The sequence below is a fragment of the Oryzias latipes genome, chromosome 23 (assembly GCF_002234675.1).
Source record: "Oryzias latipes chromosome 23, ASM223467v1".
Classification (NCBI taxonomy): Eukaryota; Metazoa; Chordata; class Actinopteri; order Beloniformes; family Adrianichthyidae; genus Oryzias; species Oryzias latipes.
The window spans coordinates 11,289,351-11,306,579 of NC_019881.2; the positions used below are offsets into that span (position 1 = coordinate 11,289,351).

The window sequence follows — 17,229 nt, forward strand, 5'->3', positions numbered from 1 at the left end:
GAATAACAGTAGTTCGACACATGGCTGCAGGATTGAGGTCTGGGCGGCAGGGGGCACTGACGAGCTTTTTCAGACGAATGGCTGCAGCCTCGGTGAGACTCGAAGAAGAACTGAAGGCTACGTCGCAGCAGCATGGCGGCTGCAGAGCTGTCCCCGAGTCCGGGTTTCCCCCCAAACCCTCCCGGTGAGGTTTTGCCCGAAGCCCCGGGGAGCCTCCGGGACCTCGGCCTGGAGGTCCTGCAGCGGGAGGCCGGGGAGCTGAAGAGTCTGCGCGGCGTTGAGGGGCTGCTGGAGAGGCTGAAGGAGGAGAACGTCGCCCTGGGGGAGCAGGTGAGCGCCGCCGGTCTGTTTGTAAACAGCTCGGGTAGAGCAGCTGTGGACCTGGTTCTGTGAGAGCCGAACACCCGCTGCCTCCAGCCTTTGAGCAGCACACTCTTGGACGGTTTCAGAGCTGTCAGCTCTAATGACAAAGACATTGATAGTTAAACAGAAGCGGATGATGAGTTCACCTGAAATCAGGTACGGAAGCGCGCATGCGTGGTTCCATCTAATGGCCTGCAGATGTCAGAGGAAGAAGATGGTTCATGAAGAACTTTTTTTAAATTCTATTTTTTCCTTTAAACTATATAATTGTATTTTCGTGGGTTAAAACTGCTTTTCTGTTTTTAAAGTAAGAATTCGTGGTTTTATTGGTTAAAGTCTGACTTTAGTTTAAAACAGCCGTTTTTATTATCAAATAAAACTGGTTTTAAAATATAAAATGTTTTTTAATCTAACCGTGTGAATCTAAAACATAAGGGGTCAGTGATGCTGTCCTCTTTGAGCAGAAGAGATCGGTTTGTGGAAGGGAGAGTTTGGTGGCAGGGTTGCCGTGGAGACACCTTAAATGAGGAGGAGGTCCTGTCAGTGGAGTCGATGGTCGTGTCCTCAGGCTGTCTCTTTGGAGGAGCTGAGGAGACCTCTGCAAGGAGGATGCATCAGCCTCTGAACGTCCAGGAAAAGGCTAAAGCCAAAGTGACTTCCAGCTGTGTTTTGTTCCTCAGAGCAGATGAAACGTGTTCACACTGTTGGAGGGAGTCTGACAGGAAGTTCTCTTCTGGGAAACTGGTTCATGACGCGTTTTATGGCTCTATTCTGGCTATTGTTCATTCATTGATTCATTTTCTACCGTTTTGTTCCTTTCGGAGTCTATCCCAGCCACTTGCGGGCGATGGCAGGGTACACCCTGGACTGTTCGCCAGTCTGTCGCAGGGCCACAATCACACACCCATTCACCACACACCTAGGGACAATTGAGCTATGAAGCATGTTATTAACTATGACCTGTAATTAGTTAATCTGTTTTCAACCAAACCCTAATCATGTCTGTGAAAAGCCTCATTTTGAGGTATTTTCATTTAAATTTATGACGACAGAAAAAGATCAAAATACAACTAAAATAGTGACTTTCTGAAGTTTTGTATCATAACAAACTTCCAACCTTTACTTTTACACCAACAAGGGGTATTCATTATAATTAAATCCAATTAAAAGAACTTAAACATCAGGTCTAGAGTGCTCTGATTGATCAGTAGGAGCACTTTTCTGTGTTATCCAAAACATGTATGAGATCTTCCTGTTAACTCTACATTGACATACTTTATTCCTCAGTTTAATTTACCAGAGCCAGCAACTCGTCAAGTCGCTTACATAACAGATGAACTGTTAGTGTGCAGGAGGACATCTGTGAGGGTCTGCATTTGTTTCTTCAGAGCATCATGACCAGAGGAACATGCTTGTGTGCTGCAGGTCCTGACCGTGAGCAGCTCCGTGCCGCCGAAGGTCTCTGCTGCTCTGTCTGCTGCAGAGGAGGCCGGCTGCAGCCTGAAGGAGCTGCTGCAGAGAGAGGAGCTCATCTCCAGCAAGCTGCAGCAGGTAGGTCCACAGCCCCCCCATCTCAGGAGGAGACTCGGACTGCAGCTGTCGGAACCACAAAGCGCCTCTGAGTATTCCTGCAAAGGTCAACGATCAGCTTCTTACTTCAATGAACTCCTTAAAGACCCACACCAATGAAAATAGTATTTTTGGTGTTTTAACATGTTCTTGTAGAATTCTTCTGATAACGAAGGACCTATATTAATGAAAATGAACATTAAAAGTACATTTCTGAGTATTTATAATGTTTAAGTCGTTGTGAATCAGGAGCAGAGGAAAAGATGCTGTTTGAAAAAAATCCTACTTGTGACGTAGAAAATACGCCAGAAGCTCCCTGCTCAAGCTCTATGTAATTGGAAGAGAAGAGGGGCGGGGTTGTTTTCAACTAACAGTCCCCCCAACAACTCAGAGATGAATTTCTGGTGAACTCCTGCTACTCTACAGAAAGTATGTCCTAGAAAACGAGTCTTTTTTAGATTTCGGCTAAAAACGGCATCATCATCATTAAAAGACCACTGGGAACGCTTTGAAATCAGATCAAAAGATGATCAGAGTGAGACTTAAAAGGAAATTTTTCAAATTAAATCTTTTTCCTTATTTAAACCAATTTCTTATGCTTTCAGACGTGTTTTATGAAATTAAATACAAATCTTAAGTTTCTCTGCTGAGAGTAATAAAAGCTTTTCCAAGTGTTATTCCATTTAATAATGTTCGTGCATTTTAAATGGGGTCAAATGGGGGCCGGTTTAGCTCGTGCTGGGTTGCGGCACCTTCCGTCCGTGAAACCAGGGTTCAAATCCAGGCCGCTCCCTATTCCCCTCTCTGCTGCTGTGCCGGTCCCAAGCCCAGTTGGATTGAGAGGGGTTGCGTCAGGAAGGGCATCCGGCATAAAAACATTGCCAAGTTAACCATGTGACCTTCCTCAAGGGAGGGTTGTTTCACTGTGGCAACCCCTGATGGGAGAAGCCAAAGTAAAAGAAGATTTTAAATGGGGTCAAATGAGGATCAACTTAAAGTCCCACTCTGATTATTGTTTGATCTATTTTCAAATCGTTCTTTTCCAACTGTCTTTTAATGACGATTTATCTTTTTTTTTATAGCCAAAATCTAAAAAACTCATTTTCTAGGACATAGTTTCTGCAGAGCGGCAGGATTTAATTCGAAATTCACCTCTGAGTTGTGGGCGGGACTGTAAGCGCAGAGGTAAGCCTCTGCTTATATCCCATCATCCCTTTATTTAGACGCACTCCCGCTAGCTTACAGCTACCACAACTTTAAGCTAACATTAGCGATGCAACAAAAACGGTGAGCTATATCGTAGCAATCCAGTCGTGAAGTTTGGATCCACATTCCAGCTCAGACGAGAAAAACAAAGACGTTCATGGATCTATTTGTCTGCAGGTGGATGCATCAGAATGGAGCAGAACAGGGAGACTGTGGCCCCGCCCATTTCTCTATCTACGCCAGAACTTAGAGCTTTTTCAAAACAAAATTTTTTCATATGCTTCTGATTGTCACAATTTGAATAAAAAAATACAGTTTTAATCTTAAATTTTTTTTTTATATATGTCCTCCATCATGAGAAAGAACATGTTAAAAACGTCAAAAACACCATTTTCAACGGAGTGGGTCTTTAAAGTGAATTAAAAACCAGATTAGAATTTGAAAAACAAAATTAAGTTTAATAAACAGTTCCAAATGTAAAAGTAGATGTTGTATACTTGAAATAGATATTGAAAAGTTGAAAAAAAAGTGCATTTGAAGAAATACTGAAAACCAGATGAAAGACTAGGGTCTGAAGTGGCGTACTGTAGTGATGATGCTCCCCCAAAATGTGGTTCATCAGAGGAAGGACGGCACAGGCGGCGCCAACAACAGACGCTGTTGCGTCACCATAACCTCTACCACCAGATGTCAATCATAGCCAATGGGCTCAAAGCCCCACATCCACATAAAATTAGGCTCAACTCCAAAAATTCTAACTTGAGGACGGAACGTGAAGAGGAAGAGAAACGAAAATACAAAACAGCAGCTGTTAAAATAAAAATCATTTTCTTTTGGCAAAAGTTTAAGGATTCTAAGTTTCCAGTATTTACCAGAGATTTACTTGGAAAGAGCAAGAAGGATCCAGTAAACTCCCTTAGTGCTAAATGTATTGCTTTCCTAAAGTAGAAATGCGGTATTTTTTGTAACTGCATGTCGCCTTTGCAGCATCTGCAGGAGGCGTCGCAGTGGATGGAAGATCTCAGCCGGGTCTTCAGCCAGGTTGATCTGATAGAAAGACCCATGAAGTACCTGCAGTGCCTGCAGCACATAGAGGAACTCAGGTATTGTAAACATGGAGGCTTGTGGCCCCTGACCCCCCCATAGAGGTCTCTGTGAAGGGGGGGGGGGGGGGGGGGCTGTGATGGCTCAGCAGTGAGTGTGTCTGTGTGTCGCAGTGCTGCAGTCCAGCAGCGCCTGATGGTCAACAGCGTCTGTGAAGCCATAAAGGTAGTGGACCAATTGGCGGCGCTGGACTCTGGACTCAACCACTCCAGCTGTTCTCACCTGCAGAAGTTCCTTCGAGAAACTCTTTGTTTCTGGCACAACATCATCAAGGAGCGCCTGAGCAGGTCGGCCCAGTCCACCTTCACGTCCAAAGGCTCACTTCTGGGATGTTAAAGACTGAACACCTCTTTGCTTGTCTTCTTAGTGAGTTTGGGAAGGTTCTGACTCAGCTTCACTGGCCGATCATCTCGCCGAACCAACCGTTGAGTCCTGCTGCCAACTGTCCGGACAGCAGCAGCCAGCTGGAGGCGCTGGTGGCTCAGCTCCTCGCCCTACAGGCCTCGTATCCTTCCACAAAAAAACATGTCTGGCTGCTCCCTCTAGGGGGCGCCACAAGAAATCCTCCAACTCTCTTCTCTTCATCCTTCTCACTCACTCCATCCATCCTGATGTCTTCCTTCTCCGTGAAACTCCTCTTTGGTCTTTTTCTAGACCGGGGGTGCCCAAATCCAGGCCTCGAGGGTCAGTGGCCTACATGTTTTCCAAACAACCTGCCATTGAAGCTCCTTATTGGCTAAACACACCTGATCCAGGTAATCAGCAGCCGATATGGCAGGGTTTCTGGAAAACCAGCAGGACACTTAAGTTATGGAATAAAATTCATCTCAGAGTCAAAACTGGCGCCCAGATTTTTCACATGCTGAGGCGTTTTGTCAATTTTTAGTTTTGATAAAACAATCTCTCTCTCTTGCCTACAGAACCAATCACTAAAACATCTGTTTTGTCCTGGTTAAGCTGTAGTTCTCTGCCATCCATGACTTAATGTCTGAAATGCATTTTAAGAGTATGTTGATTGACTCTTCGTCATCAGGAGACAAAGCGATGCAGAGTTTATAAATGCCACGCCTCCTGATGATGTCCCCAAGTGGCAGCATATCTAGATTAAAAAGCAGTGGGTCTCAAATTGATCCTTGGAGGACCCCACAATTGATTTCAAAAACCTTTGAGGAGCATGTATCCATACTTACATAAAAATTTCAATCTGTGAGACAGGAATAAAACTACTTCAGAATGGTTCCAGCTATGTCTAAACACCTCAGCCTGTCAAGTAAAATACTGTGATCTACTGTGTCAAATGCAGCCCTCAGATCCAGTAGTACCAGGACTGAGAGTTTCTGGCAGTCAAGGTTTGATCTAATATCATTTACTATCCTAACAAGGGCCGTGTATGTGCTGTGGTTTCTCCTAAAACCAGATTGATACTTTTGAAAGATGTTATTTCTGTTTAAAAACTCATTGAATTCGATTAAAACTGTCATTTTATTTAAAACTCCACTTTACCAATTTACTTAAAATGATAAGTTGGATACTGGTCGTAAATTTTTATAGTTGTTTGGATCCAAATGACTCTTCTTCAGAAGAGGCCTCACCACTGCCGTTTTAATGCAACAGGGAAGACACCTGTCTGAAGTGAGTCATTTACTATATTTAAAAGCTCAAACTCAAAGAATTCATAAAATGTTTTTAACAGTGATGTGGGGATTAGGTCTAAAAGGCAGGTGGTTGGCTTTAACTGGGAGAAAACATGACCAAATACCACAGCATCAACCTGGACAAAACTTTCCTGTGTTTCCTCTGATGAATACAATGCTATAGATTCATTAAAAACAACACCTTTTTGAGTTAAAAGACTAGGTCTAATAGCATTGATTTTACTCCTGAAGTGGTCTGCAAAACTCTCACAAATAGCATCTGATGTTGGTATGGAGGACCTCTGAGAATCTCTATTAGCTATAGTATCTATTGTTTTAAAGGGAACTTTAGGGTCATTTTTGTTTTGTATAATTAAGTTTGAGTAGTGGAGGGTTCTAGCTTTTTTTATTGCATGACTGTACATTTTTTGCTGTTTTTTAAAAATGTAATGATGAACAGTTGATGTACAGGGGGTCTAAGAGCAGGGATGCCCAGTTTAGTTTAGTCTTTTTAGTTTAGTTTAGCCATTACCCATTGAATTCTATGACTTTATTTTGTTACCGGTATTGAGACGACTATTGTTGTAAATACTGGGCTATATTAATAAAATTGAATTGAGTTGAATACAGTTCATTTAGTTTTACTCCACTGCCTCTCCGCTCCCCTGCATTCACGTTTCATGGCTCTGATGGCTCCGTTTCTCCAGGGTGCTGTAGCTTTAGTTTTCACCGTCTTTGACTCAGGTGGAATTACAGCATCAATGTCTGACTGTAGTTTGTTGTTAAAATGTTCAATCATACAATGCAGGTAAAATCTGAGCGGGAGTTTGGTGTAAAATATTGATCAAATTTGCAGCCACATCAGGAGTTATGTATCGTTTCCTCACAGTTCTCTCTGGAGCTTCATGTCGAGTAAAACTAGTGATATTAAAGAATACGCAATAGTGATCTGAAACAGGCATGTCAACAACAGAGGACACACTACAGACCATAGGTAATTAGTGTGCCCCCTGTTTTTATCTCCCCTGGTAGAAAATAAAAAGTAAATTTTAGTGGGGAAGCCTCAGTGAGAACAACAGGAGCATCAGTACCAAGCCAGGTTTCAGTAAAAAAAAGGCAATCTAAGTTGTTATCTAAGATGAGCTCATTCACAATAAAAGATTTATTTAAAAGAGAGCAAATGTTTTAAACAGCAAAGGTGAAAATTATGTGTGACTGCAGATGGACTTTTTCATCTTTTTTATCCGGTAAGGTGTGAATGTGACAGAGATATCTGACTGTGAAGCTGGTGGTTCTGAGCCGGGGGTGTTTCTGCTTATATGAACTGGGATGTGTTGTGTGATAGATGTGGCTCCAGCTTAAGATGGATTCTGGCGGTGGTCCAGTCCATGGTTTACATCACCATGGAAACACGAAGATGGTGCCCTTACACCTCCTCCTTAAGTCCTTTGTAACACCTACAGAACATCTCACCGCTGTCTTGCACGACCCTAACATTCTTCTGTCCCTCGAGACTTCCTCATGGAAATCCTCTCTGTAGATCCTGTCGTAGACTTTCTCTACATCTGCAAAGACGCATTTCAGCCCTACGTTTTCTCGTAACTTTTCAGTTTTATTCCTCTGTAGTTACTACAACTTTACACGCCTGCCTTCTCCTTAAAAATGGACACCCACCAAATACGGTTTTATGTTTGCATTTAGTCAGTTAGGAGACGTGTTGATCGTCATAAAGGTTGTCACTTGAAAGATCAGGATTGTCCGGCTCGTTTCTTTAACTTTCACCGCAGTGACGACTTCATTTCGCAGAGAACCTCTCACCAGCCTGTGCAGGTCTCGTCTCCACCTCCACCTCCACCTCTGGCCGTCTCCGTCTGTCTGCCTGTTCAGATCATGCTGCTGCCAATCTGCAAGAGGTTCCGATACCACTTCTATGGAAACCGGCAGACGAACTCCCTCAACAAGGTATCTGCACTAAAACCTCCTGCTGGGATTGTGTTCACACACCACCCAGAGCAGATTTAACGGAGACGGGAGATGAATAACAGAGAGAGCTTCCAAAAGACGTCAGCTCCCAGGAAAAGAGCACGAGTCTGTAAATATTCAACCCATCGTGTCAATGGGGTTTCATTTATGAGGGACGCTAATGCAAGTGGCAGAAAAGAGTTCAGTCATACAGGGCGGGGGGTGGGGTGGGGGGGGTCTCCTTCTAGACAGGGCGAGGGTGTTCATTGGTTCAAATTGAAAGTTGTAAAAACCTCGTACTGTGTTTGTGTCCCTCCTCAGCCAGAATGGTACCTCACACAGGCTCTGATCTGGATGGGCAGCAGCGCAGCCTTCATGGAGGAGAAGATCCAACCCGTGTTTGACCGAGCCGGAGCCGCCATCAGCGCCAGGGTACGAAGTTCCCCAAACAGAGACACGTTCATGAAGATGTTGCTTTTATCCTCAGTCAGTGAGATGATTCAACTTGAACAGTCAAAATTACTGCAGGAACAATAATGCTACCATACGTCTGTCTTTGTTGTCTTGTTAATATTATTACATTTTAGTACATTTTCATGGTTGTCTTCAGTCTCCTGTTTGTGTTGGAGCATAAAATGCAGCATGAACATTTTTGAAGAGAAAACTGACTGGATTTTAGGTTAGAGTTTCTGAGTGTTAGGAGTCTTTCTGGCTTTTAGCTCTTTGTTAAGTAAAGGTGAGGCCTATTTGTTGGTTTTTGGTTTGTAAAGCAGGTTAAAACTGTACAATGTCGCCCTGTTGTTTCAGCTGTGTGTGCTTTGTGTGTTCATGAATGCTGCTGATTGTTGTGCTTGTGGGTTTGTCTGTCGCTTTTGTGTGGATCACCTGTAGATGTGACTGAGCTTTTGTGAAACACAAAAACTCACACAGTTCACTTCTCTCACCTAGTAATATTAAGCTAAACCTCACCTGTGAGAGCGTTTCTGTGTGCACACGCGTGTGTGTACTCACTTGCGTGTGTTTGTATGGGAAAACACCTGTGTGTGTGTGTGTTTTTGCACCTAGGTTTTTTTGTGTTTGTGTGTGTGTGTGTGTGTTTTTGTGTGTGTGCACCTGAATGTGTTGGGGTGCACCTGTGTGTGTTAACACCGGTGTGTGTGTGTGCATACACCTGCGTGTGCATGCACCTTTGTTTGTGTGCATCTGACTTGAGTTTTTGTGCATACTCACTTGCGTGTATGAATGTGTGCCAACTACCTGTGTGTGTGAACCTGTGTTTGTGAGTCTGCACTGCTGTGTGTGTACAGACCTTCGTTTATGTTTTGGGAAAAAACACTTCTATGTGTGGGTGTTTGTGTGTGCAGTCCTTTGCATAAATATGTGTTATCTAACCTGTGTGTGTAAGTGGGTGTTTGCAGGTGGAGTTGTGTTGCGGCCTGGTGTCACCTGTGTGTGTTCACCGGTATTTGTGTGTCTGCACACCTGTGTGTGTGTATAAAGAACTTCGTTGGTGTGTGGACATACACACTTGTATGTATGCGGGTGTACTCCTGTGTGTGTTTGTGTGCACTCTAACCTGTGTGCGTGTGTGTTTGCAGGTGGAGTTGTGTCGCGGCCTGGTGTCTCTGGTCCAGGAGAAGGTGGCTGCTGATGCTCCCAGAATCCTGTATGATGATGCCCTCTTCTGCCACCTGGTGGAGGAGGTGCTGCAGTTTGAGAAGGAGCTTCGAGGCAGTCATTCCTACCCCTCTGCCCTCCCTGGACTGCTGCACATCCTGCTGGAGGACGCCGTCCTGCAGAAGTGGCTCGCTGTGGAGAAGAAGAGTGAGTTCTCAGGTGTTCCTGACTAAACGGTGGCTGGAGCAGCCTGAAAAAAGATCACAGTGACCTGAAATGCAAAATACTTTAAGTTGTAATTTATCTAAAGACAGGATGCAATATAGATTTAAAACAATATCAACATTGATTTGATGCTTTTTCTTCAAATATTGCAGCAAATAAATCTTGGTTTTTCTAAATGGATATAATGCTGATTATAATCATTGTAGTTCCACTTTTGTGTAGTTTTAAACTCTAAAACACTTTTTTTAAAGGAAAAACTGGTTTGGAAATGAAACGATTAAAACAGATTAAAGTAAAAGCAAAAAGACAAATTTCACTATTTCAATTCAGATTCAGTTTAAAAACGTTTACTTTAATTTTTTTATTTCTATTTTGAAATCAGTTTTGTTTCACTATAAAAAACAAAAAAAGAATATTAAAATGATCAATTCTTACTTTAAAAATAACAAAATAAAGGAAATCACATTTTCTCAAATCAGTATTCCAACTTTTAGTTCAAATGCATTTCAGTCATTGAATCCTGGTGAACCTAAAACACTGAAATCACTTCCCCAAACAAGCTCCGCCTTACCTGTGCAGGACAGACAGACAGACAGACAGGTGTGACCTGTGCTTTCAGTGGCTGTGGAGAAGATGGACGCCATGCTGTCCACTGACGGAGCGTGGAGCTCTCAGTACAAAGACATCAGTGACATGGACGAGCTGAAGGCTCCGGACTGCGCTGAGACCTTCATGACGCTGCTGCAGGTCATCACAGGTGAGAACCCTGCTTATGTTTTGGTAGCTTTCACTTCTCTGAAGACTCCACCAACAGAGACCCCCGCTGTTCTGCAGAGCGGTACCGGGCCCTGCCCTCCCCGTCTGCGCAGCTCAAGTTCCTGGAGCTTCAGAAGGAGCTGGTTGATGACTTCCGAATCCGACTGACACAGGTGAGACCGTCCCTCTGTCTACTCCAGACTTTAAAGTCCCACTCCCATCATCTTTTGATCTAGTGGTCTTTTATTTATGATTATGCCGTGTTTCAAATAAAGAAATACTCAGACAGGCCTTTTTATCTTAATTCTCCATACATATGTCCTCCATCATGAGAAAAATGCTACATGAACATGTTAAAAACCCAATTTTTAACTTTTTTCTACTTTTTTGACAGTTCGGAAAAAAACCTCTTTTTGCTTGAAGGCGACCCACCACAGCCAAATCTTTATATGAATGGATCCATATCCAAATCAGGAACTTGTTATTTGATAATTAGCTTGTGATTTAAAAGACAATCACAGTCCTGTGCAGGAACTTCACACCTGAGGTGGTGGAGTTTATGAGTTGAAGAGAAATCTGAGAAATGTTTGGTTTGAGCAAGGTTCAAAGTATTTAACGCAGTAATGTGAAGGAAATGGAAGAAAGCTCAGGAGTCCGTCATGTGAGGTGGATTAGTGGTCCTGGCTGCCCGGATTCTCCAAGCAGATTGAAAAAAGCGCAAACATTAGAAGGAAGCATTTGTGGTCAGTTATTTCACCACTTATGCTATGTTCACACTGCGTGTTCTTGCGACCACTTCCAATGAAAAGTCACGTGTAGCTACACTAGTTTTTTAAGTCAGTTTTGGGGCTCTACGTACAAATCAATCAGGGACTCTGATTTGGTAGTGATGTATAGATGACGTCTTTTTCAAAACACATACGAAAATCGATCATGAAGGAGAAATAAATGATAGTGTAATGTCTCCGACTGCAATTCTGTGACACCAAGTCTTTCATATATCGGAATAGAGCTGTAAAAGACAAAATAATGAAGCTAGATTCACCAGATTTGCACCTCTTTGACACTTTGCACCAAGCCTCTTCCATCTAGTATCGTGTAGTGACAGTTCATTGTGAACAGCGTATGCTAAAAGTGTGTTCAAGAACCTACGTTCGGCGCATGCTTGAACATCACATGTCGGGGTGTAAGTAGCATTAGAGCTGCAGAAAGGTTTTTATCTTCAGTAATTTACCTGTGTCTACGGTCTGCTATGAACACAACATGCTCGTTTTTTTTTTTAAGGTTTGAGTCCCTACCTTTTCTTGTTTTTCAGGTCATGAAAGAGGAGTCTCGATGTCCACTCGGTGTCCGTTATTGTGCCATCCTTAATGCCGTTAACTACATTTCCACCATCCTGAGAGACTGGGCAGACGACGTGGTTGGTGTTTTATTGAAAAACTCAATATAACTGATACTTTGCCTCTGAGATAACTTCTTCAGGTCGACTTGAAACACCAAGAATTTACAGGAAAGCAAATAGGAAACAAAGCAACACGCTAGAAAAAACAGCAAAAACAACAGGATTTTTATTTGTAATAAACAAGTTAAAATAAATAGTTATAAGGGGAAAATTAGCCAACAGAACAAAAGCCATGTTTATGTTTATTCTTGGTTGTAAAGTATTAGATTAGTACACAGCACCAATGATTTCCAATTCTATGAATTTCACAAGGGGAACATTAATTTAGAACAAGCTGCACATCTGTGCACCGGTTCATCCCGGACGAGCCCCCAATTCTTCTGCAGAGGACTCAGACTTTTCTCAAATCTGGGGCCACGAACGACTGGCACCGCTATATGAATTCAGAATTTGTAGCATGCAATCACACCTTGTATGTCCATCAGTTGATTAGCCTGCCACACTACAGGAATGATGGTAAAACTGTGCTGATACTGCATGTCGGCTGTCTGTGAATCCGGATTTTATCTCTTTGGGTTTTGTCACTGCCCTTTCAGCCGTGCATCTCTTCCTCCACCAGTTTTTCCTGCAGCTGCAGCAGGCGGCGGTGTCGCTGGGTGAGGACGAGGTCCTGGGGGGCCGCAGCATGATGGAAGTGGGTCGCCTGGCTTCTTTGGAGGGATCTCTTTTTGATGGACTCCTGGCTTTGCTGGACCGCTTGAAAGGAGACATGCTGGGAAGACTGCTGGATTTCCTCATGAGAGAAATCTCAGAAAAAGCCAAACCCTATTGTCAGGAAAGGTGAGACCTCTCCCCACTGATGACCTCTGAGGCGGAAACAGGGGTTCACCCCACGGCAGGGCCAGCCAGGACATGCTTGAACGTCTGGTCTCTGACCTGCTGGTTTCTCTGGCAAAAGGCTTAAAATCCCTTTTATTTCAGTTAATTCAAAAATGATTACCCCACATCTCAGGATCCAAAAAGCCTTTTTACTGTGCAGATTGCTGCAGTTTACAGAAGACCACCAAGGTCTGAAGTCCGTGAACATGTGCTCTGACTTTTACCCTGTCCGTCCTTCAGGTGGTTGTCTCTTCCATCCCAGCAAGATCAGTCCATCATGTCCCTGTCGGGCTCGGCCTGTCCCATGATGCTCTGTGTGCGGGACAGACTGCTGAACCTTCATCAGGTTCTGAGTCTTCCTCTGTTCCAGCTGGCGTGGCAGGGCCTGGCAGAGAGGCTTGACCATTTCCTCTACCAAGATGTAAGACGTGAACGCCCTCAGATGCCTGCGCTGGTCAGGATGGGGGGGGCTAACAGGACAACAAAGATGGGAGCATTGACAAAAGTTTATGTGGAATTGATCTGAGAAGGAAACAAAGCAATGAATCTGTTTACTAAAGACATATGGGCTGTGAAATGAGCATTTAATCCAAGGGGGGGGGGGGCATAAAATAACCTAGATAATAAGCATAGGTTTATGAAGCCATGTTTTTTTTTAACCCTATCAAAAGCAGAATGCTTCTTCAACATTAAATGAAACACTGACCTGCATGAGCCTTTTGTCTGGAAACACTGTTGGCCGCTACGTACATTTTGAGCGTATTGCACGGATGAAAATTGGTCATACGTGAATATACGTGGAAAAGGGAGAACAGTTGTGGTCTGTACGTGAATTTTTTTTTACAGATGTTTCACAAATAACCCACGGAAGAAGTATGAAGGAACCACGCAAAGAACCCAAAAATCAACGTAGAACATGAACCGTGTGTGATTATTGTGCTCTTTGAATGCAATCCATTAGTGATTCATGCATTAATGCACATATCACATTAATTTTAATGTGATATGTGCATCGTATACATAATACAAAGATTTTACATTGGTGTTACATGCGTGAAAGGTCCGTTAAACATACGAAGAATGGACGTAGAAAGTCACACTTGCATAAAATGTATTCATTAATTGTGTAGAAAGTACATAAAATAAGTATAAACTGCATAGTTCTCAACCGACCAATAATTCGAAACAGCTCAAAGCTGAATTCACGTTAAGACCAGTCAGCCGAAACCCTCCATGGACATCTACGCACAGTGACGGATGACAAACACACTTATGAATGACGTACATCCCGCAGGAATCACAAAAGACAGACATTTCATACGTGACACTGTGTGATATGGCCTAAAGACCGATGATGTGCTTTCTCTCTCTGTGTCAGGTGGTCCTGTCCAATCACTTTAGTGAGGGAGGGGCCGCTCAGCTGCACTTCGACATGAACAGAAACCTCTTTCCTCTCTTTGGTCATTACTGCAAGAGGCCGGAAAACTTCTTCAAACAGTGAGTGCCGCTGGGCCTCCAATGCTGCTTGTATTCACTTGATCTGAACCAACAGGAACACTATGACTGTAAACCAACAAATGAGAAGGTTATTGCTTTTATAATAGTAGTTCGAGTGTAAGGACAGGAAATAGTGATGGCTTTTTTTTTTTAAACTAGAAATAATGTATAAATTATATATATATAAATTCCTTCACTCCTCACTACACAGTGCAGCATATAATGCGTTCGCCATTTTTCAGTGCTGTCCAAACCTACAATTCCCAAATCAAGTGCCCAAATCTCCCAGAAGTCTGCAAAAAAACAGTGTTCATCAGTGCTCACTAGATCTGCAAATATAGAACATCCATTGCTTTTGAACAATTTGCGTGAAAATAATGTTATATTAATAAACCATCAACGTTTTCATCATTGGAACACAGTGGATTCATAAATTTGTAATGAAAAACTTCGTGAAATCGATGACGTCATATTTGCCACAAAAAAAACGTGAGCATGGAGTCCGCATTGCCTTAAAATCCAGGTCACTGGATGTCCCGCACTGTTTAGGCTTAGTAGTTTGTGAGTAGTGAAGGAATTCAGGCATAGAGTGGGAGTTACCACTTCTTTTCCATCCGTCAGGTTCTGATTTTATTCCCAATTTAAAGCGTGAATTCTTTTGTCGGTATCTTTCAAAAACTCAAATGCTTAGTTATGAATTTTGGCATAACAAGTGATGTGAAATTAACAAAGTAATACAATTACTTAAAAACTGTAAAGCTACTTTTGGCCTAAAGCCATAAGGATGCTGTGGGCTTTTAGGTTGTCAGAGCCCATAGGGGGTCTTAGACAGGAGGGTCGCGGGGTGGGTCTTGCAGTTCCCTTCAGGCTTGTGCGGCCGCATGAAGGGGCATCATAAAAATGGAATGTACCATTGTCGTGTGTTTGGTGAGTGTATGATGAAGTATACGTAAGGCTAAGGGAAGATACACGCACGTATGACGTACGAGTGATGCCGTCACACTCCAGTCATTAGGAAGGTGCGTGCAAAGGCTCCTAACTGACAGATGCTGCATGCAGAGGGTGTGCATGTAATACGAAATACTCGTAGGACGCCCACACAAACTACCCTTTGATTGTCTAATATCTTAAATTGGAACAGTCAGGCTGCACGCGAGGATTGCGTAACGGGCACATGAGAAGCACACTGGAACAGCACTTATGGGCTCCTTTTGCAGTGCGCAAGGTTTTGGGGGGTTAAAAAAATAAATGTACGACACGCCTGCGTTTCACCTACTTCACCCATATCTACCCTTACGTGTTGTTTACATGTTTACTACGATCTGTCAACCGCAGCATGCCTGTAGTAAAAAAAAGTCCATGAACATTTTCACTCTACGGGCTCACCAAACGGTCTACAGCTTTAGTATTTTGTGTGGGTCACCTGCGCCCCGGACTGGTTTGCCCATGTTTCGTAACAACCAGTATCCACCAGTGAGGACAATAGCTTCTTAAAGTAAATGGATCCCTTGTTTTTTTTTGGCCTTTGATCCAGTTAACCTGTTCAGTGGTGGTCAAGTTAATCTGCTGACCGGTGGTCAGGCTTGTTTGTTGACGGATGGTCAGCTTTGTGTCTGTCCTGTCGTTGCAGCATGAAGGAGGCCGTCATTGTCCTGTGTCTGAACGTGGGCTCGGCGGCTCTGCTCCGGGCGGTCCTCAAAGAGTCGCAGCAGGAAACCAGAGACAACGAGCGTGACAGAGCGGCAGATCCGCCCCCTGAGTCTGTCCTCAACGAGATGGGCGTTTACTGCTTAGCCCCCTCAGACGTGCTTATCCTGCTCAACCTCCGAGCGTCCTGGCCTGGACAGTAACTCTGAGGAGCACAGACATGCTTCACTAACCTCATGTCATGACTTCCTATTATGACACTTTAATATGTATTCTTTAAGTAATACAATGATTACAGATATTTATAGATGAATACGACAATAATAAACTCTGGCTTTGACCGATTTTTGTTTGGGTTCTGTTTATTCTTTTTCTGTTCATTAAAAAAGTTGGGGGCTCAGACGTGTTGAGGGCTGAGTTTGACAGCTGACAGGACGGTGATTACTGATGGAAAGCACAGCTTTAAAGGAGGCGGGGCTTAGACTGGAGTGAACCGAGAGGACGCTCTGCTTATTCCTGATCTGCATCCACAGCTTCCCCGCACCACTTCAGCACAGTTTAGAATCAGAATCCTTTAATATCAATTTACATAAGAGGCTTGTCACAATGAAATTACAGTTATGGATTTGCTCCACAAACGCTTTCCTCGTCAGAACCCCACCCCCCCTTCAGCACCATTGTTCTTTAACAGCTTCCTATGAGGAGTGGCTGCCGTGGTGGGATCAGCTGATGTAGCGAGTAGAGTCAGACAAACTCACCAGAACCCCAATGACAGAAAAAGCTCTTGTGTTGAATGACCGTCAGTTGAGAGCCTGTCAGCAGTTCTGTGGTTTTGCGGGGCGTTCGCCGCTGTAGATCAGTCAGAAAAGAGAGGGAGGCTGTGGGAAAACAGAGGGCCAAGCAGACATTCTGGTGCCTCACCTCAACAAAGAGCCAAAAAGAAAGATTTAAAGACCCACTCTGATCATCGTCAGATCTATTTTCAAAGCATCCCCAGTGTTGATTTGATTTTATTGATTTATTTCAAGCATTGTAGTCAAAGCAATAAAGAATTTATATATTATTTTATATATTTATCAAACTCATTACAGAAATGATGAAATGCATAGATTAAAAAGACAGAAAATAAAACAAAACAAAAACCTCACTTGAATCACATTTGCTTCATTAAATACAGTGATCATTAACTAAAGTATAAGTAGAGTTTGATTTATTGCTTGAAAAGGAGTGGGAAGAAGCAAGCTTATATAATCGCACCCCTACTGAGTTAATTAATTTGATAGTTTTACATTGTTTTAAATCCGGTTCTGATCAGATAGATTCTCGTGAAGTAACAAAATCCAGTGCCTAAAAATGCTTGATTATCTT

The 17,229-nt window shown here is 43.2% G+C and overlaps 1 protein-coding gene across 1 annotated transcript; it reads left to right on the forward strand.

The window, feature by feature from the left end:
- The first annotated feature begins 94 nt into the window (after positions 1 to 94).
- rint1 (RAD50 interactor 1) lies at positions 95 to 16,206 on the forward strand. The gene is made up of 15 exons (XM_004082990.4): positions 95 to 330; positions 1,789 to 1,914; positions 4,126 to 4,241; positions 4,356 to 4,529; positions 4,610 to 4,747; positions 7,664 to 7,838; positions 8,160 to 8,270; positions 9,437 to 9,662; positions 10,300 to 10,437; positions 10,515 to 10,609; positions 11,752 to 11,856; positions 12,458 to 12,678; positions 12,958 to 13,138; positions 14,096 to 14,214; positions 15,845 to 16,206. Exons 1-15 carry the CDS (start codon positions 133 to 135, stop codon positions 16,062 to 16,064), a joined length of 2,343 nt encoding a protein of 780 aa, XP_004083038.1. The 5' UTR covers positions 95 to 132; the 3' UTR covers positions 16,065 to 16,206.
- The last annotated feature ends 1,023 nt before the right edge of the window (positions 16,207 to 17,229 follow it).